Source organism: Xyrauchen texanus, chromosome 11 (assembly GCF_025860055.1).
Source record: "Xyrauchen texanus isolate HMW12.3.18 chromosome 11, RBS_HiC_50CHRs, whole genome shotgun sequence".
NCBI lineage: Eukaryota > Metazoa > Chordata > Actinopteri > Cypriniformes > Catostomidae > Xyrauchen > Xyrauchen texanus.
The window spans coordinates 37,657,230-37,680,841 of record NC_068286.1 but is presented as its reverse complement, the minus strand read 5'-3'; the positions used below and the strand labels follow the sequence as shown (position 1 = coordinate 37,680,841).

The 23,612-nt window shown below is 37.5% G+C and overlaps 1 protein-coding gene across 3 annotated transcripts in view; it reads right to left on the bottom strand.

Annotated features, from left to right (window-relative positions):
* slc24a2 (solute carrier family 24 member 2) overlaps positions 1 to 14,408 on the bottom strand; it is a 28,084-nt gene extending 13,676 nt beyond the window's left edge. For all 3 annotated transcript variants that reach the window (XM_052136882.1, XM_052136883.1, XM_052136884.1), the window contains exons 1-3: positions 14,284 to 14,408; positions 10,946 to 12,003; positions 130 to 165 (exon numbers count right to left, since the gene is read on the bottom strand). In XM_052136882.1, coding sequence (XP_051992842.1) covers positions 130 to 165; positions 10,946 to 11,854 — 945 coding nt within the window. In that variant the 5' untranslated portion in view covers positions 11,855 to 12,003; positions 14,284 to 14,408. The remainder of the gene's footprint in view (positions 1 to 129; positions 166 to 10,945; positions 12,004 to 14,283) is intronic.
* Positions 14,409 to 23,612: the final 9,204 nt, after the last annotated feature.

Here is a 23,612-nt window from a genome sequence, read left to right as displayed (position 1 = left end):
TCAGAAATTATATTGCATCTTAACATGGCCACTCTGCCATATTATGTTGTCTGTTATTTTGCATTTTGTGTTGATTTGTGAAAAGTGAAAGCGTAGATAAGGAAGTCAAATTTTGAGTACATTACTTACTGAAAGTTTATTCTCATCATCTCCTGTACTGTTAACCTTGAGGTAAAAGAGAGAGACAGAATTTAGTGATTCACAAGTGAAAAGTAAAACCAAAACCATTAATTCCCAAAACAAGTCAATAGTCAGAAAGCAGTTAACTGTTGACTGTCTGCTCCATGTTTCTCATTTGAACTGCCTCGATCTGATATTCATGTGTGGTATGATATTTATTCCCTAACAGAAGGGAATTTCTAACATATTGCGAAATACTTTTTTTAGGTTCTTTTGTGTGTTTGTGTATATTCCACTTTTGCATTTCTTTATAATTGGGAGATAAGTATATCTAACAAAGTGAGCGAAATATACATTTAATTGACCAGTTCTGTTTTGGTTATTCTTTTAAAACTGTTGATTGTGTAGCATTCCCCCACACCTAGCTCAGAAGTGGAAAAAAAGAGGAAAAACTCTTGAATTAGACAGTAACTGAGATTACACAGTTGTATTAATAGGTGGCATCACTCCTGATTGGTCACTAATCTATGTACTCTGTGGAAACAGTGCTTCTTTTGATAAAGTGTCTGCTGAATGACATGTATCTAAGCAAGTATATACTTGATTCCCTACTGTCACGAACCCCTTTCCTCTGCCCCATCTCAGCTTCCTCACACACGCACACTATCTCCCGTCTCGCACACAGGCACTCCGCGAGCGTGCTCGCTTCCCGCTCCCTCGCTCCGCCCCCCTGAGCGCGAACGCTCTTTTTCCTCCATCGGGCTTCCACGCCCGGTTTTGCTTTTACGAGCTCTTGCTCGTAAACGATCTCCCCCCTCTGGCGCACTCGGCTCTTCAGCCTGAACATTATGACCACTTGCACTCACGCGCTTCCTATCTTCACACATTGTTTACACCTGCACTCACGCGCTTCTTGTCCCCACACATTAGGTACACCTGCACTCGTCTCGTCACCTGTCATTGTCTTACACCTGCACTCGCCCCTATAAATACACTATCCCTCCGTTTGAATCCCTTTGGTTATTGTATTTAGATTCCCGTGTTTTGACCCTCGCTAGTCGCGTCTAGTTTTGACTTCCCCACTCTTGATTACCCTCGTAGCTTGCCAACTCCCTATTCCTCTCGTTTCCCTGTCTTTCGCTCCCGCTTATCCCGTTTTGTCTTGTCCATAGTTGTTAACTGTTTTCCCCACTTCGACCCCCGCAATCGTTCACCTCCCTCACTAGATCTGCCCCCTTGTTCATCTCTTTGATTCCCCGGCTCTTGACCCTACGCTTCCCACGACTACTCTTCATTGGATTTGCCCCTTGTATGTACTTTTGCCTGCCTGCAAATAAACGCAGTTTTTGACTTACATTGTGACTGTCTCAACTTGTGTGCGTTACACCTAGATTATATTATGGCATCATTGTGTCCTTCAATTAGCAAGAGTAGCACCACCAATGGTTATACTGTATATTGTCCAATATGGTATAAAGGGTTCCAAAATTGTTGGGACATTTTATCAAGATCAGGGACTAAAACGTTTCAAGGAACAAAAATGAAAGTCGAAAAAGACAAAAAAGTTGATTTTGCAGAATGTAACCAAAAACGGGAACAAAGGCCCTTTTAATTGTTCTGGAAAAAGTTATTTAAAATAATGGTAACAGGTTAATAACTGATTAATTTCATTATGATAATTATTTAAAGAAACCAAAGACTTAATAGTTTATCACAGTACATTTTTTTTGGAAACTACACCACTTCCTATAGCCCAAAGAATGGGGCTTCACTCTCTTTAGTAGAACATGATAAAGCATGTGCTTTGATCCTGAAGGAAACTGCTGAATCACACAGTACTCTGCCTAACTGCACTATGTGGATGAAGCCTTCCATGACATCCTGAAGACATATTTACAAATATATAAAATCACTACATATGCATGAATGATTACTCCAAATGCAAGGAAAAATATCAAGGTAAAAAGTACATTAAATATTTAAAATAATTTTGTCTTGCATAATATGCAAACAAATAATAGTCCAAACATGCCCATGCAGTGTGTGCGTGTATGCAGGAGAGAGATATTTAGGCTATTAATAGATTTTAGATGGCCTGATGTATATTTGAAATATTTGTAAACATTTTGGGGATATATTTAATAGTAAAAATACATTTATTGAAAATACGTTATTTTATATACACTACTGTATACTGTGCTTGTAATGACTTCTATGCTGAGAATTCCCCCTCATGAAGAAAAAGAAAAATGCTTATTTTCACTTATTTTGGGTATGGCAAGTTCCTTATTTTGACCTTGTTTCTTTTGCCAGATCTGGAGTTTCAGAGTACATTCTTAACCTTTCTTTTCTTTCATTCTAACTTCATTCTAAGATTGTCAATTATTCCGCTTATACTACAGTTACCACACCTCGAAACATTGTTCAGATGATGTGATTCTAGACGTTTGTCAAGTTTTTGTCATTAAAACGCTCTTGTATGTAGGACTAATTTCTTACGCATCTAATCCCATGCCTCCGTTGCTAATTCCAAAACGTCATTTTAGAGTTAGTAACGGAGGTTTGAGCCACTGACAGCAGACTAATGCAGTTATTAGTGTAGTTATTAGAGAGACAGAGGTTGCAATAATGAGACAGAAAATCATGTGCGTCATATTATTTAATTTATTTATTAATTCATACGTTATAATTCATTCGTTAATTCGAACGAATTTATTTATTAAAATTAAACTGCACGTTTCCATTGATGGTGAAGTCAGACATCGAAAATGGCAGATCAAGCGCATTGGGCTGACAGAATTCAATTCATCCAACGACGTATTGGGCTGCTGTGTCTGGTGACAAATCCTCTTGAAGTTGAAGTGGATTTGTCGCTGTCACTTCTTGTTATGAATTGTATCCTATTTTCCGTTATTACAGTTGACTACGCGAAGTGATATGGAACTGTAATGCGGTCAAGACCTGCCTGGAACTACTTTAGCCGTGCGTTTCCCTGAAAATAATTGCACACCTTAGAACGTTCTCAACCAATCAGAATCAAGCATTCAACAGCCCTGTAGTATAATAATAGTTAAAATTAGCTAAATAGAAATCCTTATCATATCATACTCTTAAGTATTATTATATTGTGTATCAAATCAAACATTCTTCCCTATCACAAAAATAAAATTCTTAACAAGCACATCTGAAATGTCTGCCTGGCTGCTGTCCTCACCCTGTCCCTCGCTGTGATATAACTGTCCCTTGCAGAAAAAAACAACAACTAATCATAGCTATGAACACTATTAACACCTCCATTGAACGCATGACTTGTATTACACATACAATGTATCTAAATTATATTGGTATGTGTACATGGGGGCTTTAAGACATTTTAGGACATCAAGGCACAACGTTTTGTAAAGTTACTTTTGAAATGTGTATTGTGAAAGGCCCTACAAATAATAATGATGTGATCACTGGTCTTTTCAATAGTGTTTGCTTGCCTCAGTGTTTTATTTCTTGAATGGCATCTTTACCTGGTCAACTGTTCCTCCTCTCCAACTTCTAGAATGATCTACCCTGCAGTCTAACCCCTCTCCTGTCTACTTCAAGAGAGGGGTTAGACATTTAAAGCTTCATGTCACCTCAGAACGTTCAGACAACAGCTTCTTACACTGATAGTTGTGGGACTAAACAGCAATTCAAAATGGTCTGATGGGCAGAGTTTCTCTTAATCTTATTGTCACTGTGCTTTCCCAGTGAAACAGCAATAATGAAGCACTATTAGATGACATTGAACGGCAAGTTATTTACACAGCAAATAATAATACCCAACAAATTCAAATTAATTCTACATATCTCATACAGGAATTTAACTTTTCAGTTATCAGCCCTGACCTTTAACCTTGGGGCTTAATAACTGGCAGTAACCACAATTTGCTACAGATATATTATATCCAAAACAAATTTGGATACAGGATGTACATGGGTGTCTGAAACTAAAAACTGAAGCCAAATAACCCAGAAAAAACTGGAAGTACAAAGACACAAAGATTTGGACCAGTAGTCTGAAGATCAAGCAAGACCTTGTATACACAAACACATACCATAACACATGCCCATGCTGGTCATTCATGCAGTGTGTGCGACTATATGTGAGTTAACATACAGTTGAAGTCAGAAATAAACATACACCTTGGCCAATATACATTTTAACTCACAATCAATTCTTGACATTTAATCGTAGAAAACATTCCCTGTCTTATATCACATAGAATCACTACTTTATTTTAAGAATGTGAAATGTCAGAATAATAGCAGAGATAATTATTTATTTAAGCTTTTATTCCTTTCATCACATTTCCAGTGGGTCAGAAGTTTACATACACTTTGTTAGTATTTGGAAGCATTGCCTTTAAATTGTTTAACTTGGGTCAAACTTTCTAGGTAGCCGTCCACAAGCTTCTCACAATAAGGAATTTTGGCCCATTCCTCCAGACAGAACTGGTGTAACTGAGTTAGGATTGTAGGTATCCTTACTCGCACATGCTTTTTCAGTTCTCCTCACAAATATTCTATCGGACTGAGGTCAGGGATTTGTGATGGACATTTCAATACCTTTACTTTGTTGTCCTTAAGCCATTTTGCCACAACTTTGGAGGTATGCTTGGAGTCATTGTCCATTTGGAAGACCCATTTGCGACCAAGCTTTAACTTCCTGGCTGTTGTCTTGAGATGTTGCTTCAATATACCCACATAATTTTCCTTCCTCTAGATGCCATCTATTTTGTGAAGTGCACCAGACCTTCCTCCAGCAAAGCACCCCCACAACATGATGCTGCCACCCCAATGCTTCATGGTTGGGATGGTGTTTTTCAGCTTGCAAACCTCACCCTGTTTCCTCTAAACATAACGATGGTCATAATGGCCAGAGGACATTTTTCCAAAAAGTAAGATCTTTCCCCATGTGCACTTGCAAACTGTAGTCTGGCTTTTTATGGCAGTTTTTGATCAGTGGCTTCTTCCTTGCTGAGCAGCCTTTCAGGTTATTTCAATATAGGACTTGTTTTACTGTGGATATAGATACTTGTCTATCTGTTTCATCCAGCATCTTCACAAAGTCCTTTGCTGTTGTTCTGGGATTGATTTGCACTTTTCGCACCAAACTACGTTCATCTCTAGGAGACAGAATGAGTCTCCCTGCTGAGTGGTATAATGGCTGTTGGTCCCATGGTGTTTATACTTGCGTACCATTATTTGAACAGATGAACGTGGTACCTTCAAGCATTTGGAAATTGCTTCCAAGGATGAACCAGACTTGTGGAGGTCCATGGCTGTTTTTTTTTTTATTTTCCCATGATGTCAAGCAAAGAGGCACTGAGTTTGAATGTAGGCCTTAAAATACATCCACAGGCCCAGCTACAATTGACTCCAATCAGCCTATCTGAATCTAATTGGCTAATTGCCTAAAGGCTTGACATAATTTTCTGGAATTTTCCAAGCTGCTTAAAGGGACAGTGAACTTAGTGTATGTAAACGTCTGACCCACTGGAATTGTGATATAGTCAATTAAAAGTGAAACAATCTGTCTGTAAACAAATGTTGGAAAATGTACTTGTGTCATGAACAAAGTAAATGTCCTAAACGACTTGCCAAAACTATATTTTGCTAATAATAAATCTGTGGAGTGGTTAAAAAATTGGTTTTAATGACTTCAACCTAAGTGTATGTAATCTTCTGACTTCAACTGTACAATGATTTCTTACAAGCATGCCATGTACCCACCATTCAGTATCTTAACTTCCAACAGGACCTTTTGTCAAGATCATGTGAAAATGTTAGAAAATCAACAACTAACCTTGTGAAACTTTAAAATCTGCTCTCATATAATGAGTGCAACTTTGTGCATGACTAAATTGACTGCAGGTGAAAAAACAACAGAAACATTTCCAGCCTTTTTGCAAAGCCGAAGCATATTTAACTAATTTTACATAACTTTGTAATCTCATTTGGTTTCATTTGACACATACCCTTACACAAGACACCGGTGCAAAAAAGAAAGTCATTGGGATCAAGGCCAGTTAATTATCTTTGTATAGTAACAGTTTAACAATTAGTTGGACCAATCAGAATTCTAAATCCAGATTGCAATGCCACCATTAAAGAACTCTTTAGGGGCCTGGGTAGCTCAGCGAGTATTGACGCTGACTACCCCCCCTAAAGTCACGAGTTTGAATCCAGGGTGTGCGGAGTGACTCCAGCCAGGTCTCCTAAGCAACTAAATTGGCACGGTTGCTATGGAGGGTAGAGACACATGGGGCAGTGTTGAGGAGTAACGGAATAATTTATGTATTTAAAATACAAAATATAAGTAACTACTGTTCCACTACAGTAACAAATTAAATAATTGGTAATTAGAATACAGTTACATTCAAAAAGTATTTTGATTACTGAAGAGATTACTTTGCATTTTTTGTCAATTTTTTTATTAAATATTTAGTCCTTTTAAGTGGAAAACATTTATACATATAAATGATGCGATCCAAAGAGCATTTGAACAGCAGAGAAACACTTTCTTATGATGTGTTACATTCATACGAGCAGACAGAGAAGTAAGTTTGAAGTATGTTTGAGCAGAAGAAACAGAAATAAACCTTGTGTAAACTGTCAGCTTTACGCTAAGCTAAAATGCTATTTCTAGCCATCTAACTTGTTACCAGGCACGATCATATTTTTTTAATCAACAAAATTCACGTTGGATAATAATACATTTTTTACATTCTAATAAGACCTTTGATATTAGGGTAAAAATCATATTCTTGATAATAACGTTTGTATTGATTTCCTGTAAAAATATCTAAAAATCCTTAAAACAAGATCAATTTGATGTATCTTGTTTTAGAAACAACACTGCATAAGATATTTAGGTTTTTCAGAGAATTTATTTTTAACATGTGTATTTTGTCTAGCAGAGTTTTTATAGTCAAAACTATTTAAAAAAAATCGACCAGTGCTGAAGAAGTAATCCAAAGTATTTAGAATACGTTACTAACCTTGAGTAATCTAATGGAATATGCTACACATTACATTTTACAGCATGTATTCTGTAATCTGTAGTGGAATACATTTCAAAAGTAACCCTCCCAACCCTGCATGGGGTAACCTCCTCGTGGTCACGATTAAGTGGTTCTCGCTTTCAATGGGGTGTGTGGTAAGTTAGCATGAGCCTCCACATGTTGTGAGTCTCCACGGTGTCATGCACAGCAAGCCATGTGCGGATTGAAAATGTGCGGATTGACGTCTCAGAAGCGGAGGCAACTGAGACTTGTCCTCCACCACCCGGAGTGAGGTGAGTAATTGCACCACCACAAGGACCTAGTAAGTAGTGTGAATTGGCCATTCCAAAATTAGGAGGAAAAGGGGATAAAATAAAAACTAAGAAAAAAAAAAAAGAATCTTCAGTACTTCTGAGTTGAACTCTGTTAAGAAGTGCAATAGAAAACTGTTCTTGAACAACAATGTGGGAACAAAGTTGTTACTGAGTAACTACAATACAGGTGGGACAAATTCTTAAATACATACTAATTTGTAAGAAAATATTTAATAGAATATAAATATTTGAACTAGTGGTCTCAGACTTATAGATGGCACTGAATATTGATTTGATTATATTTCAGTTTGACAAACTTTTTTGTTAAAATCTTTTAATACATTTGCTTGGTTGTGTGTTGCTAATTTTGTTGATCAGACTTGATATAGGTTACTTGGGAAATCTCGTGTCAAGTCATTGCATTTAATCTGGGGTGTCTTTTTGCAGGGGTGTGCAGTTAAACAGAGAAGGCAGGTAAGTATGCTAAAGAAGCTTAACGTTACAAGTAACCAATTTTAGAGACAAAGGCATTTAAGGATTCACAGGTTAACTCAAGTAACACATGACACCATGCTCTCCCACTCTCCTCTACTTTTCTTTTTTGGAATTAAATTTAAATTTATACCTGTGAAGATTCTGAGCATTCTTATATATATATATATATATATATATATATATATATATATATATATATATATATATATATATTCAGATATGATATATTGACTACATTCAGACTACATTCATTTTTATTTATTTTACATTTTCCATAATTTTTAAATATCCCTCTTTTCCAAGAAATGATCTATTGTGGGATAGACTTTGAAAGCGGTTGTTGCTAATAATATTCACCACTCCTTCAAAAGTATTTTTCAGCTGGCTGGTCATTCCTGTAAGCACTAAGAGTCTTTTTACTTTGGTTGTCGTCACCCCTTGTAAGCAGTTGATTTGGGATTACAAAGGATTTCAGGCTAGGAGTCATAAACCATGAGCAGAAATTAAGAGATCAGCAATCTTTCAAGAACATCTTCATTAACCGATGATTGGCACAAAGGCCTGACAGCAAAAGGAATTCTTAAAACACGATATAAAAAACTACAGCTTTCCCCCACAATGCTCCATATTTGATTGCAGTTTAAAAAATAACAGGACACTTGTCTATACTTAGAAGTACTAAAAGGATCACAATCTTATTGGATTAACCCGAGCTTCAGCTAAAGGAACAGCAAAGAGCACATGTACATCCTCCCCATCCACCCCCTCTATCTCTTCATCTCTTAGCCAAAGTGCCATTCTTTCTACACCTCTGTCCCAACCTTGTTCCATCTCTCCCGGTATAGCTTAATTTGAACTTCAAAGTCTTTCTAAAACATAAGATCAACCCTAAATTAGTTCTATTATCCATCCATCCATCCATCCATCGTCAACCGCTTATCCTGTGTACAGGGTCGCGGGGGGCTGGAGCCTATCCCAGCTAACATTGGGCGAAAGGCGGGGGACACCCTGGACAGGTCGCCAGTCCATCGCAGGGAGTTCTATTATATGTACATTAAAAATAAGCATTTCATACAATGTATTTATTTTGTACATATGTTGTTACACTGAAATAAAGTGGTCACCTGCAATTTAGATGTTACCACAAGAAGCACATTTTTCAGGTTACCTAATAAAACATAACCCTAACCTCTGTAAGCATCAAATGTAACAATAATTTTCACAGAACAACATGTACACTACAAGTACATGTATCTAATGCTTATTCTTTGTATGTAAGTACAGTATATATTGGCTAAAGACACCTATGTAAAGGGAAACCAAATCCTTTGAAGTTCTTTATTCTTCTTACTGTAGATATTAGATACTTCCCCTTTATTTTCTTTTAAATCATCTACACTGTGAAAAGTAGTAGCCATCAACTGTTACCTTAAGGAGCTATTTCTACCTTTTCTAACCCTTAAAATTATCATTAGTTACCTAATGTATTTATGTTGATTCAGTGATGTTAAATAATCATTGATCAATCCAGTCAATTTAAAAAGTTCCACACATGAAGCACATTTGACTAAATCAAATGACCAAATCAACCAGACAAATTACCACTAACAATTGGTAACAATTGCAGGTATCACTTTTTTTAGTGTACTTGCCTAATGGGACTAACATTTATTTAAATTGTGTTAAATGTATTACTAATGCGCAAAGTTAAAAGTTGTACGTTTCTATAATATTTTCTTTGCTGATGCACCGATTTCAGGAGAATTTTCAACACACTGCTAGCCCGAATCATGTACCCAATATATTGAGGTATCAGCCCCAAATGCAAAAAGCCATTCCAGCAAATTGCAATCGAAGATACTGTAACTGAATCACGCTACTAATGATCCTTTAAACTAATTTACATTAGTAATGTAAATGGTGCATTGCTAAGAAGCCAAACTCAGAAGAGCAGGGTCAGATAATTCACATGTTCCATATGAGACAAACTGCATCTGCAAACAACAAATCCGAATCCAGTTGTTTGAATAAAATGCAGTAGGTTGGAAAGATGATACACAATGGGACCTTTTAACCCTAAATAGGGTCTTCAATAGATAATACGGAATGACCTTTACCAAAACGTGACTAATATCAAGATCCATGTTCATGTGCTTAACGTCATGCATAACAAGTCATCTCACCTCCAATACGGGATCTTTTACCAGAGAATACTGGGATGCATTTACTCTACATTTCTGCTTATTGTCCCTGTTTATGCTTATTAAAATAATTAAGCCTAAGTTTGAAAAGACGTTTTTCTATGAAAATTCGGTTTGAGATAAGTAGCTTTTTAAGTAAGTCCAACCAGTTGTTGCCTTTGGTCAATAACTCGCTTGTAAGAACTCCCATATGACCTGCTGATTCAATGCCACTGTTCCCTGAACAGTCCAGTACTTCAATGAAAAAACTTGGGGATCTTTTCTCTAGAGATCATGTGTTTTGGGAGAAAAATATAATTCTCCTCCACACATGGACATTGTAATAATAATAATAAAAAAAAACACTAGGCACTCTATAAATTGATATAAATAAAACTAATTGAGCCAGGAACTGACAGAAATAGAGCAATATCTGGATGCTAATAGAGTTTTTGGCAAAAGAGTTCAAAGTATAAGATTGTACCAACTCTACTTTCTCCCAATATGTCTCCATATTGGACCACAATGGTTGTCACTGATGTCCCTTGATCTTTCTGTCAAGAGTCACACCAGTGTTTCATGCTGGCAGTTTAGTCCGAAACACAGCAAGGTTTACATTCAAATTTGGTAATCTGAAAACTGTTTTACAAACAGCAGTTCAGAACACTTCTCTGTTGTGTGCTGAATTTCTTTTAATCGCAATACAGTAAATTCCACTGAATTTCACATTCTGAATTTTGCCCAACCCTGGTTCTCACCCACCTGGCAAGCAGACAGCACACCTGGAATAACAACTCACCTTAGGTGGAGTTTCAGTGTCGTCCACTTGGTTCATGTTTAGTTTGCTTTTGATAAAAGTCTCTACAGTCACATTGAACTTCATAAACGTGACATAGGTAGCGTAGCAGAGCAGCAGTGAAATGCTCTCAACATAGGTAATGTAGTTATCCAGGAAGAAGACGATTAGCATAATTAGTCCAATAATATAAAAGGAGACATCTCTAAATAGAGGCCACCAGGTGAGGTTCAGAATCTCACGTGAAAACAGAGCACACATCCCGATCACAAACAAGATATTGAAGACAGCAGAACCCACAATGGTTCCAATACCCACGTTGCTGTGCGAGACGAATACACCGATCACAGAAGTGAAGAGCTCAGGAGCTGAACCTCCAGCGGCCATGAAGGTGGCACCAGCCACATCATCGGAGATCTCAAGTCTTTCTGTGATAACAGTGAGCGCAGGGACAAAGAACTCGTCACATACGATGGCGAGGGCAATGAACATGTAGATCATGCCAAACATATGCAGCACCACAGCCCCTTGCCTTCTTTCCTCCAGTGTGAAAAGATCCTCAGGATAATCCCCTTGATGTTGCTCACCAGATGACGCCATGGCAATGGGCACATCCGCCAAAACATTGTGCTCTTCCTCAAAAGAAAGGACAGTTCTAGGTGGCACTGGCTCTTCTAGTTCCTCATGGTTGGTGAGTAAGGTGAGTGGCATCCATCTTGAGAATGGGCCCAATGTAAAAGTGAAGGCACTCCAAGACAGGAACAGTGAGAGGGCAGAGATGCTAACAATAAAACCAAATATCCGCGAAGGACGCAGTTTCCTCCTGACATGCTGCACTCTGTGGCGTTTGCAGTTCCGCTCCAGAGGGGTGGAATCTGACCCCAGTTTGGGGCTGGGGAACATGGGAACCATGGTTGATGGGCTGGTCAGGGTCCAAAGGTCTCAAGTCTATGGAGCGCTGGGCATGGTGACAAGCCCACTCAACTTAAACCTGACAGGAACAACACACTCCAGATTCCTCACAGGGTCCACAGTCTCTAATGGTTTCCTCATAATAATCTCTGAAACATGAGCATGTTAAAAAGAGACAGAGAACAAGATTAGATTAGTCTTGGACTATAAGAAAGTAATATTCAAAATATTGAAAGTAAATTTCCTTTAAAAAGATAAAGGGGACCCCAAAAAGTACACTTGGAACCTTTGGCCTTAAAAATCTATTAATTGTATTGCATTATTAACAAAATATCAAACCAGGGGACATCTGCAAACAAATGATGCTAGACCCTTTTTCAAAACTAAGTAAACGTTTCTTAGCAATTTTTGAAAATAATTTGTTTCCAACTGTTCCCATGGGTATTTTAGTTATCCTCAAGTTCACATAGATTGACGTTTGACAAATCGAAAGTGTCCAAATATTTTCATGTCTTTAAAATACATTTGGTTTGATATTTTTGTAATGCAATGACATTCATACATTTTAAAGTGTGGCCCGAGTCCAAATATTGTTTAGGGACCACCGTAAATTTGATAAAAAATTTTATTAAATACAAATAAAATCACTTTTTTTTTTTTTTTTTAAATCACAAATACCATCATTAGCCTATATCTATCAGTGACACCAAAATATCAGTTCAGTGACACCAAAAAGTCAGTTTAGTAATTATATTGCACGGTTAGAAAATTCCTGTTCTAAAATACTTCTAGCAACATTTTTAGTTCTCATGCCAAAGGATTAACATAATAGATGCTTCCTCATCCAATCAGGAAGCTGGCTGTCAGTCACCTTACTGTAAACTGTAAACTATTAACTTCCAGTGTGTGTCTGTTAGCAGTGGCATAGGAGTACAGGACTGTTTCTAAGACTCATCCCACACCTGTTCCATAAAGCTGTTAAATAATACATTACATTAGAGTCTATTCAAAAGTGTATTATTTCCAAAAGTCTAATTTTGTCTATGATAAGAATTACATCTATGCATTTAATAATGTCTATGGTAAGAATTACATGCATCACTGTATGTCTATGATTAGAGCAAACCACAAAACAAATTTCAGTATATTGATGAGATGACAAAAACAGTAGAATTTGAACACTTATTTCATTTGAACAAACAATCTCAGTCAATGTAAATCTCTCTTATATTCTATGAAATATTAGATAGGCCTACCTGCCTGCATACAATAAAAGTACAACAATAGCATATCATGACAGCATAATTGCCAGTTTTCAATGACTGTACTTACTGTACTGTGGATGTGTTAATGAAAGATTAGGCCATTCATTTACAGTGTTTTATAATAAACTAAAATTAACATCAACAGTTGGGCTACCCTGCATAGAATAATCTAACAGATAAATATATCTATCTAACCGCTTTCAAAAATGTGCCAATCACAACGCGGAGCTCTAAGGCGAGCTACTTTCGCTCTGAATAAAAGTAATATTATGTTAATTTGTCTAACCTAATATATCGTTTACGGTTGCTATGTAACGGAGTAATTTGGCACAAATGGATACCGAATTTAACCAACGTGCGAACACTGCTCATCCAATCAGAATGCAGCGCCGAGCATCGAAATTATTTGTTTTAATAGGCTACTATTTTAAGGTATTAAAACATGCCTAAAAGTTATTAATTGCATTTATCATATTATAAAAATTATATTAATTTGAGAACTTTGATTAAAACTGTCATTTTATTTAACTTTTAAAAAAAAAAAATTAATTACGCAAATCTTTTTTGAAATTACGGTTCTCTCCACAAGCAAAACTATTTGTCATAACGCATAGACCGTGAAGCAAAACTAAACACGAATATTTTAAGCATTAAATTAGCTCTTTGTTGTCTTTAAACTAGAAAAAGTGGGGTTTGCGAACAGTCTGGCTGCTTTCTATTTTGATTCCATCTGTCAAGTTTAGGATTTAATCGGATCAACGGGCCAGCGTTATCCTGAATTACACAGCCTTTATTTTTGCCCTGACTCATGCATCATATACCATTATGTATATATATATATAGGCCTACGTATATCTATACGTATCACACAGCACGTATATGAACACAACTGCATGACTGACGATATGAACATTAAGAAACCAATCTGCTGAATGCAAATTTCAATGAACGCCGTTTGAATCGGTCTCCCTCATTTAAATACATTTTTACAGAAAATGTCTTATTTCTTTATTTTTGTGTGGATTTCTTCTGAATTTGGCTTTATTGACTTTGAACAGTTACATTAACTATCTTTTCATGTAGACAAAATAACAAAAGACAGCAAAAAAAAAAAAAAAAGAAAGAAAAACACTCAAAATTACATCACTGAATAAATGAATTTACCTTGGCATCCGATAGTTGAACAAGTATGTTGAATCTTCCATAAGAATCCCACAGAATGATGGACACCAACCACTTGCTGTTTCACTGTCATGGACCAAGAATGCTGCTGCTGCTGCTGCCACAGGTCAAAGGGGAGGTCTGATCTCTCTCTCTCTCTCTCTCTCTCTCTCTCTCTCTCTCTCTCTCTCTCTCTCTCTCTCTCTCTCCCCTTCCTTGCCCCATCCCTAACCCATTTGCTCTGTCCTTGAAAAGTCAGGCACATAACCTGCCATGCTATAAAGAACATATACTGTATATGATACATACTCCATGGGCTTTTTTTTAACCTGTTGATGTGATGTCACTTTGCTTAAATTAGTTCACATTTACTATATAGTCTAGTAAAAAAAAAGTTAAGAATCTGTATAATTTGTCAACATTATGAACAATTTTTAACAGCACACTATATATAGTAAATGTGAACTCAATTAAAGGGTTATTTCACCCAAAAATGAAAATGATCCCATAATTTACTCACCCTCAAGCCATCCAAGGTGTGTATGTCTTTCTTCTTTCAGCCAAACACAATCAGAGTCATTTAAAAAATACCCTGGCTCTTCCAAGCTTTATAAAGGGAGTGTACGGTACCTTAGATTTTGGAGCCATATGGATAAATTTTTTTGATGGGTGGAAGCGCTTTATTTTTTTAGCTTCAAAATCTAAGGTACCATACACTCCCATTATAAAGCTTGGAAGAACCAGGTTATTTCTTAATATAACTCTGATTGTGTTTGGCTGAAAGTCATATACAACTAGGATGGCTTGAGGGTGAGTAAAGGGATCATTTTCATTTTTGGATGAACTAACCCTTTAAGCAAAGTAAAGTCAGGTCCATGGGTGGGGTCAATGAGCATCAACGGGTTTTAATCAACATCATGTTTTTTGGTTATATTTTAAATTACTAAGGCAAAATGTATGTCTCAGGTCAAGATTTCACCATTTTAATCATATTTAATGATTTATATGTTTTTTAAATAGTCCTGGAGTCATAATAATGATAAAAGAATTATCAAAATTATATTTAAAAACGTTTTAGATGGAGTTTAGAGTATTTTATAAATGTTAAATTGTCTATAGACCCATTGATTACATGATAACTCAAAGGTAGCAATTTGATGGTTAAGTTGTATAGATGAAAGAAAGAACTTAGCCTACACAATATGTGCCTGTATACTTCATAATCTCCTTGCTCATCAGTTTGTTTAGGGGAATTTCAAATACAATTAAATCAACCTCTCTCTGTGAGATTGTGTTTCAGCATTACACACTACACTCTACACACTACAAAAAATAACTCTTTGGCTGAACTGAATCATGGACAGTGGTTCCAGATGTTAATTTGAGTTTTCTTAAAATTTAAACAACCAGGTAATCTCAATTTAAATTCTCCAAGTAAAAGTAACCAAATTTAATTGAGTAAACCCAACTAAATAAGACATGTTAAATTAACTCAAATGATTATCTTTCTGTGATTAACAAAAATGTCATCTTAAGCTGTGATCTCACACTTTTGTCATCTCTGTTGCAGGTTCAAGATTACCTTTAGCCACAGAGACTCTTAAACCATGACAAGTATTATGCAATCTCCCCTTCCAATATGTCCCTCCCTTTCAGATAAACGTCCGTTGCTTCTCTCAGGGGCCTACATGTTCCTAGAGAAATATGCATGTCAGAGAGCCGTGGCCCTTCATGCAAGGATGAGATACACCAATATCACAGGGTCCTGAGGCAGCGGTTATACCCTCCCCCTCTCTGGACCTCTAGCTGCTGTCCAGCACCAAAGATTGAAGCCATAGTTTATTGCATCTTTGTGAAGAGCAGATTAGGCCTGCAAGGCAAAAGCCTTCATTGGGCTTTAAATAGCATATGAGCGTGGCATGCTGGATGCAACTGAACCTGACCCTGCCCTGTACAGAGGACATTTCAGCTTAACAATTGACTAATTCCACCTCCAATCAACCACACAATCTTCCAGGAAATGGACCAGGAGTCTGGACATTGTGGTTGTATGGAAAATTAAGAAGGGTGTGCAAACATACCTGTCCTGAGGCTAACTCTGTTCTGCAGGGTGAAAGATTCTCCTATGATTCTGGAGATTTGTCATATATATATATATATATATATATATATACACACACACACACACACACACTGGTGGCCAAAAGTTTGGAATAATGTACATATTTTGCTGTTTTGGAAGGAAATTCCTTTTCTTTAATTCACCAAAGTGGCATTGAACTGATCACAAAGTATGGACAGGACATTACTGATGCAACAAACAGCACCATCACTATTTGAAAAAAAGTCATTTTTGATCAAATCTTGACAGGCCCCATTTCCAGCAGCAATCACTCCAATACCTTATCCTTAAATAATCATGCTAAATTGCTATTTTGGGACGAGAAAATAATTTGCCATTATATCAAACACAGTTGAAAGCTATTTGGTTTGTTAAATTAAGCTTAACATTGTCTTTGTGTTTGTTTTTTAGTTGCCAGAGTATGCAATAGACTGGCATGTCTTAAGGTCAATATTAGGTCAAAAATGGCCAAAAAAATTTAGTGTACAAGCAGGGATTAAATTAGCATTTTGCAGGTCAGGGGACCCAAAAATCGGGTAAAATCACTTAAATCCAAACCCATATTTAAAGGCTATGCCAGTGCTGCTGGTGCACACAGTATGTGCAGAATATCTGATTTTAGCATCATTGTTATATTACAGCATGAACATTCTGAATGGATGCCTGATTATGAGAGGTCAAAACACAGTGACCCCCTAATCCTGTGCCTTTGGTCCATAGGAGAGAGTTCCGATGGCAGATAAATATCAGCTCTTGCTGTAACTTCAATTTTTGCCTCTAAGAAGTTTGAAGATCACATAAAAATGTAACAAAAAAAGATCACATATAACTTAAACAATAACTAACTGCTAGCCAAGCTATCATCCCATGGCAGTTAAAACAGTTGATCACAGCTTGGTCCTGCCTAAGGCAGTAGCATCTTTCAAAAGCTGGAGATAATATATCCAGCATAAGTGAAATCAAACAAAGATAAGAAGATGAAAGAGATGATCATGAGAGAGAACCCAGAGATACTACTGTCTGATTACAGTGGACCAGAATCAGAGTTGCTCTTCTTCACTTATCAGTCATCAGCCTGGCACAGCACTTTCATAACTGCCATGAACTGCAGCAGAAAAGGTAGACAACCTTGACAAGCTACTGTTGCATTATAAATGACAGATTAACCCAATATTTCCAAGAAGACAAGATTTGTCAAATTGAATTCATGTGAAAACATAGAACAACTGATTATATCTACACACTGCACACACTCATATGCAAATATGTCTGCCAAACAAAGTAGGGGAACATATTTGGTTGTTTCATTGATTTTAAAAGGCATTTGATTAATTTGATCATATTAAAACAAGATGGTGCTGCAGAGCGCTGCTTCGGTCATTGTTACTTTTTTGTTTGTTTGTCATTGTAAAGGGATATAAGGATATCAATTTAAAATAGAGGGAAAAGGCCAACGCGGAGTGGCAGTAAGAGAGAGGAGAGAGAGATGAAGAAAAAAATCCCACTTAATCGGCAGTTCTCCGATACGCCGTCGCTTGGTCATCGGCCACATCTCCACCCTCTAACGGACAACAGCCACGCCTCCTTGGCAGATTGGAGGCAGTCCTCCAGCCCCTGGCGGACGGAACGCTCCACCGCATTCTCGGGGAACAGAAGGGGTCGCCCCTGCCCCTGGCAGCGGTTCTCCCGTTCCAGGCGGTCGGCAGCGAGCCCCTCTCCGCTCACGGTCGGCGGCCTCAGACCCCGCTGCATTTCAGCGGCTGGTAGGGGACTCCTCCGTTCCAGGCGGTCAGTTAGGAGCCCCTTCTCCCCTCGCGGTCAGCTGATATTCCTCCGCTTCCAGGCGACCGGGCTCCTCTGTCCCCTGGCAGACAGCCGCGGCTGCACCGTTGGGGTGGATGGTAGTGGCGAGAACTCTGCTACGTCATACACCTCCTCCTTCCCGGGTTTTCGGCACCAGTGTAAAAGGGATATAAGGGAAAGGAGGAAGCGAGAACCGGCTTGACAATATAAATATTAGTTTAATGAAAAACTTAAATAAAAGACACAAACACACGCATGACAGTCAGCTGACCGTAAACGATCTCTCTCTCGTCGCACCACCATCCGCAGTCTGCCTTTATCCCTTATCAGGCTTAATTAGCCTGATAAGGGACCGGGTGTGTATAATCACGACCCGGGGCCGCCCTCCGCCCTGTCACAGTCATGTTTTCTGTCACTCTTCCCCAATCAGTTTAACCAGGGATGAACAAAGAAGCAATTGCGGAAAGCGAGCCGGCACAATTGTGAAGCTTCCTCAACACGGCTATAGGACTCCGCTGACGAGTATTCATCTGGTGAATATTCGCTCCCTCACCAACAAAATAGACAAACTGCTGCTTCTCACTCAAACAAATAAGGACTTTTCTAACTTTGCTGCGCTGTTTCATGGAAACCTGGTTGAAAGAAGCCATCCCAGACAGCGTGTTTCAACTGCCAGGCTTCCAGCTGTTCAGAGCGGATCACGTTGCAGAATCATCAGGGAAAACGAGAGGCAGTGGAACATGCTTTTACATCAACGAAAGTTGGTGTACATATGTAACAGCACTGAAGATGTGCTGCCCTAATATATAAGTGCTCTTCATCAACTCTAAGCCTTTTTAGTCTTCGGACTGTGGGTGGGGGGATGGGTGAGTGGATACAATAACACCCGGGATGGAGAGGTTTGGCGACCTTGGTGTGTGCACATGTTAAATTTGTACATTTGTACAGAGATGATTTCATCTCTAAAGAACTAAATTGTGCCAAAAAATGACCAAAAAATGACTAAAACAGCAATTGCGAGTGGGGTGGCCAATGGGGTCACCCCTGACCACCCCCTAGCGCCACCACTACCTGGACCTGGACCAGTTCACAGATATTGTGACATTATATATCACTTTCTGTGAGGATATGTTCATATGTATCATTCAATAATGATAAACCATGGTTTACAAGACAACTGAGACAACTTCATCATGCCAAAGAGGATTCTTACACAAGTGGGGATAAAATATTGTACATCCAGGCCAGAAACACACTGACAAAGGAAATCAGATTGACTAAAAGAAGCTACCCTGAAAAGCTGAAAACCCAGTTGTCGATGGATCACCAGATTTCTGAGACTGGGGAAACTCACATCCGGGACCCTTACTATTAGCACTGGTGCTCCTCAGGGATGCGTACTCTCTCCACTGCACTTCTCCCGGTACACGAATGACTGCACTGCAAATGACCCCACTTTCAAGCTCCTGAAATTTGCAAACAACACCACTTGAAATTCTGTCTGTCGAGCTGAACACACTCAAAACAGTGAAGATAATAGTGGACCCCCCCATCCCCCATCCCCCATCCTGAATAGCACTGACAACCAGGTAATTCAGGTTCCTGGGCTCTACCATCTCTCAGGACCTGAAGTGGGACACATAGACTCCACATAGACTCCATTGTACGGAAGGCTCAGCAGAGGTTGTACTTCAGTCGCCAGCTATAACTGTCTGGTTTGGTTCAGCCACCAAATCAGACAGAAGGAACGAACAGTCAGGAATGCTGAGAGGATTATTGGTGCCCCCCTGCTTTGGTTTGGCATGATGGCCTAGTCCTAAATCTGAGGTTAATTATTTAATAAAGGACATGTACAAAGAATGCTGTATTAGAATAAATAACAGAAGAAGTGAATATTTCAGCAAAAATAAGGGAGTTCATCAAGGCTGCAGCCTAAGTACAACTTTACTTAATATTTACATAAACGAATTGGCTAAAATGCTTCAAATCTCATCTAGCACTGGACTCAATATAGAGGATAGAGAAATCAAATGACTTCATTATTAATATATTCAATATTCATCATTGGCAAAACAAGTTCAAAGAAATAAAAAAATTATCCTATTTCCAAAGAATTAAGACAGATTATAAATTGGCATAATATCTGACCAAAATTAAAGACTACCATCACAGGAAGCTTCTGATGAAGTTTCGTGTGATTGAGCACAGTCTGGCTGAGATGGCTCAGCACAGACAGAACTGGAGACCCGGAGAGGACAGACTGTGTTCACACTGCACTCAAGGAGTCATAGAGGATGAACTGCACTTCCTCACTGAGCGCAGTAAATATGAGGCCATCAGCCACACATATTTTAAAGTTATAGAACAGATTCTGCCTGATTTCAGCAGAGAGAGTAATGTGGAGAAACTTTCATATGTTCTAGGAGAGACAGCTGAATGTAGATTTGTGTCATTTTATTTTAATTAACTGTTACACATTGTTCTCTGTAGTTACTATTCTTTACATTTTGTGCACTTACCTTTATGCTTATTATTCTTATTAATAATAATATTTTATTGTTTGAAATTTGTATGTATATAACACACGCGTTTTAGTTTTTTGTTGATGAATGCTTTGGCAACACTGCACATTGTATATGGTTATGCCAATAAAGCTCATTTGAATTGAAAGAGAGAGAGAGAGAGAGAGAGAGAGAGAGAGAGAGAGAGAGTTACTGATTACACACAGTTACTCAGTGATACTGAGTTCAGGAGATGAGATCTAATCCTATTTTAATCGTGGTGGGATTAAGAAGACACAGTAGATCATAATCTGCTCAGATTACCCATGCTGCTTACAAAAGGAAGAAGGGCGTTGTATAAGCGAGCACTTAAGGTGATTTAGACATCGCAGTTTCATTCCCTTCAAGGTCTCCAAATGGACACACACCTGAGATTTAATAAAGATGCCTGTGTATGCATGTGTGTGGGTGTATGGTGTTGTAATAACGTTACAATATTAATCGTTTCATATTTACGCTTCAAAGATATTTGTTGGGTTTGAGCGCTAAATTATTTCATCATACTTCGGTGAAATACACAATTTTACTTCTTTGAGATAAACATAGACGAAGAGGAAATGAGACAAGATCTATATTTTGTTTTCATACTGAAATTAATTCAGTCTACTTTATTATGGGACATGAAGACACAAAGATAAATCAGCATGTGTCACGTGTGTCACAGAAATCACTGAGTACATAATAACTGAAACATTGTTTGTAATACGGTGAGCATTTCCATAAAGTAAGGAATATATTATGTACATATTTATCGTTCAGTCTTATCTGCAGTAATATTCACAATAAAGACCTTCATCGACATATCAGTAGAGGCCATGTACTGTTGTACACCTTCCCTTGAGTAACATCTCGCAACACCTCTAGCGCCATCTATTGTCCACAGCTTAAACCTCCAAATGAATGAAAGAGTTTGCTATAAGGTGTGGCAACAATTTGTGATCATTACAAATTGCTTACTCATTGTTATGCTAACATTTTCTGCAAATGTATTGGTTAAATGGATTTCCAAGGTCTAATACAAATAATTTTTAACCCACTGCTCAGTTATAATTTTAGGAAATATTTTACCATTAAAAAGTAGGCTACGATTTAAATTACATCTTCAGTTAAAAAGGTCTTTAAATTTGATACCCTTTTCTCCCCAATTCCCACTACTTACAAGGTCCTCGTGGTGGCACGGTTTGCTCACCTCAATCCGGGTGGCAGAGTACATGTCTCAGTTGCCTCCGGTTCTGAGACAATCAATCGGCGCATCTTATCACGTGGCTCGCTGTGCATGACACCACAGAGACTCACAGAATGTGGAGGCTCGTGCTACTCTCCGCAATCCACGCACAACTTACCACGTACCCCATTGAGAGTGAGAACCACTAATCGTGACCACAAGGAAGTTCACCCATGTGACTCTAGCCTCCTTAGCAACCGGGCCAATTTGGTTGCTTAGGAGACCTGGCTGGAGTCACTCAGCACACCCTGGATTCGAACTCGCGACTCCAGGGGTGGTAGTCCGTGTCAATACTTGCCTTCTACCCAGGCCCCTAACCAAGATCTTTATTGAATATTCTACTTTTTTAAATGCACTCTGCGGTTATGCTTTTATATTTGAGACAATAAATAACATTTCAATAATTTATATTTTAGTTTTTTACAGTTATATGTGATAAAAAAAAAGTAACAAAGTAACAATGAACAATACTTTTACAGCATTTATTAATCTTGGTTGTTAGCTTCAATATGTACAAATAATTTTTTTAAATTAAGGTTGTATTTGTTAACATTATTGAATGCATAATGAACCAACATGGACTGACAATGAACAATTATATTTTTTTATTAACCAACATTAACAAAGATGAATAAATGCTGTAAAAAGATATTGTTCATTGTTTGTTACGCAATAACTAAAGTTAACGAATTGAACTTTATTGTAAAGTGTTACAGAAATATTCCACTTCCACACATAAAACGTAAAAATTAACACTATCAAATTTATAATATTGGACATAGGAGCTTTTACAAGTTGGCGATGCTATTATAATATAAAGAATCGGTGGAATGTCATCACATTATATGTTAATAGTGAAAAGTGAATACATATGGTACTAGAAAAGAGTCACAGGCATACCGCACATACAAAAACATATACAATTTTATTGTTTCCAATACCACCATCTCGGGTAATGATGTCAATTATTTGTTACATCTGTTAAATAAGATAATTCTAAATGAATATTTGAAAATTGCACAGAAACAAAGGGAAATTAGTGCTATCTAAATCATAGAAAAACAATAGAAAGCTCTGCCCAACCAGCCTAGTATCAACATGCACAGTTCTCTAAATAAGTACAGTTGTGCACTGCTGCTACATACAGTACATTTTTCCTTCAATTATATTTATTAACATAACTAATTTATAGTAATAAGAAGATAATTACATCATACAAGCCAGAACATAACAATATTCCAGTTTTTAATCACAAAATGACATTTTTACAACAACTTCTTGTTATTACTAGAACATGTGAAGTTCTTTTTATGAGGAAAATATGCAATTTTTTAATCATCAGTTTCAGAAAATTTGTTTAAGAACCAGATTTGCAGACACTTTTAGATTAAAACTGCCAGACAAAAATAAAAAAATAAAAAAATAAAACAATTGGGTTAGTTTTGACCTGCAGCTACTAAATAATAAAACTTCCCTTTTCTCTTTAGCTGTGCATCTAACATCTAACAGTCTGCTGAGATTTGTTTCACAATCAAAGAAAAAACAATCTTTCTGGTAATGACTCAAATAGCATAGTGATTTCACAAATCAGTCAAGATTAAAATTAATCTCACAAAAACAT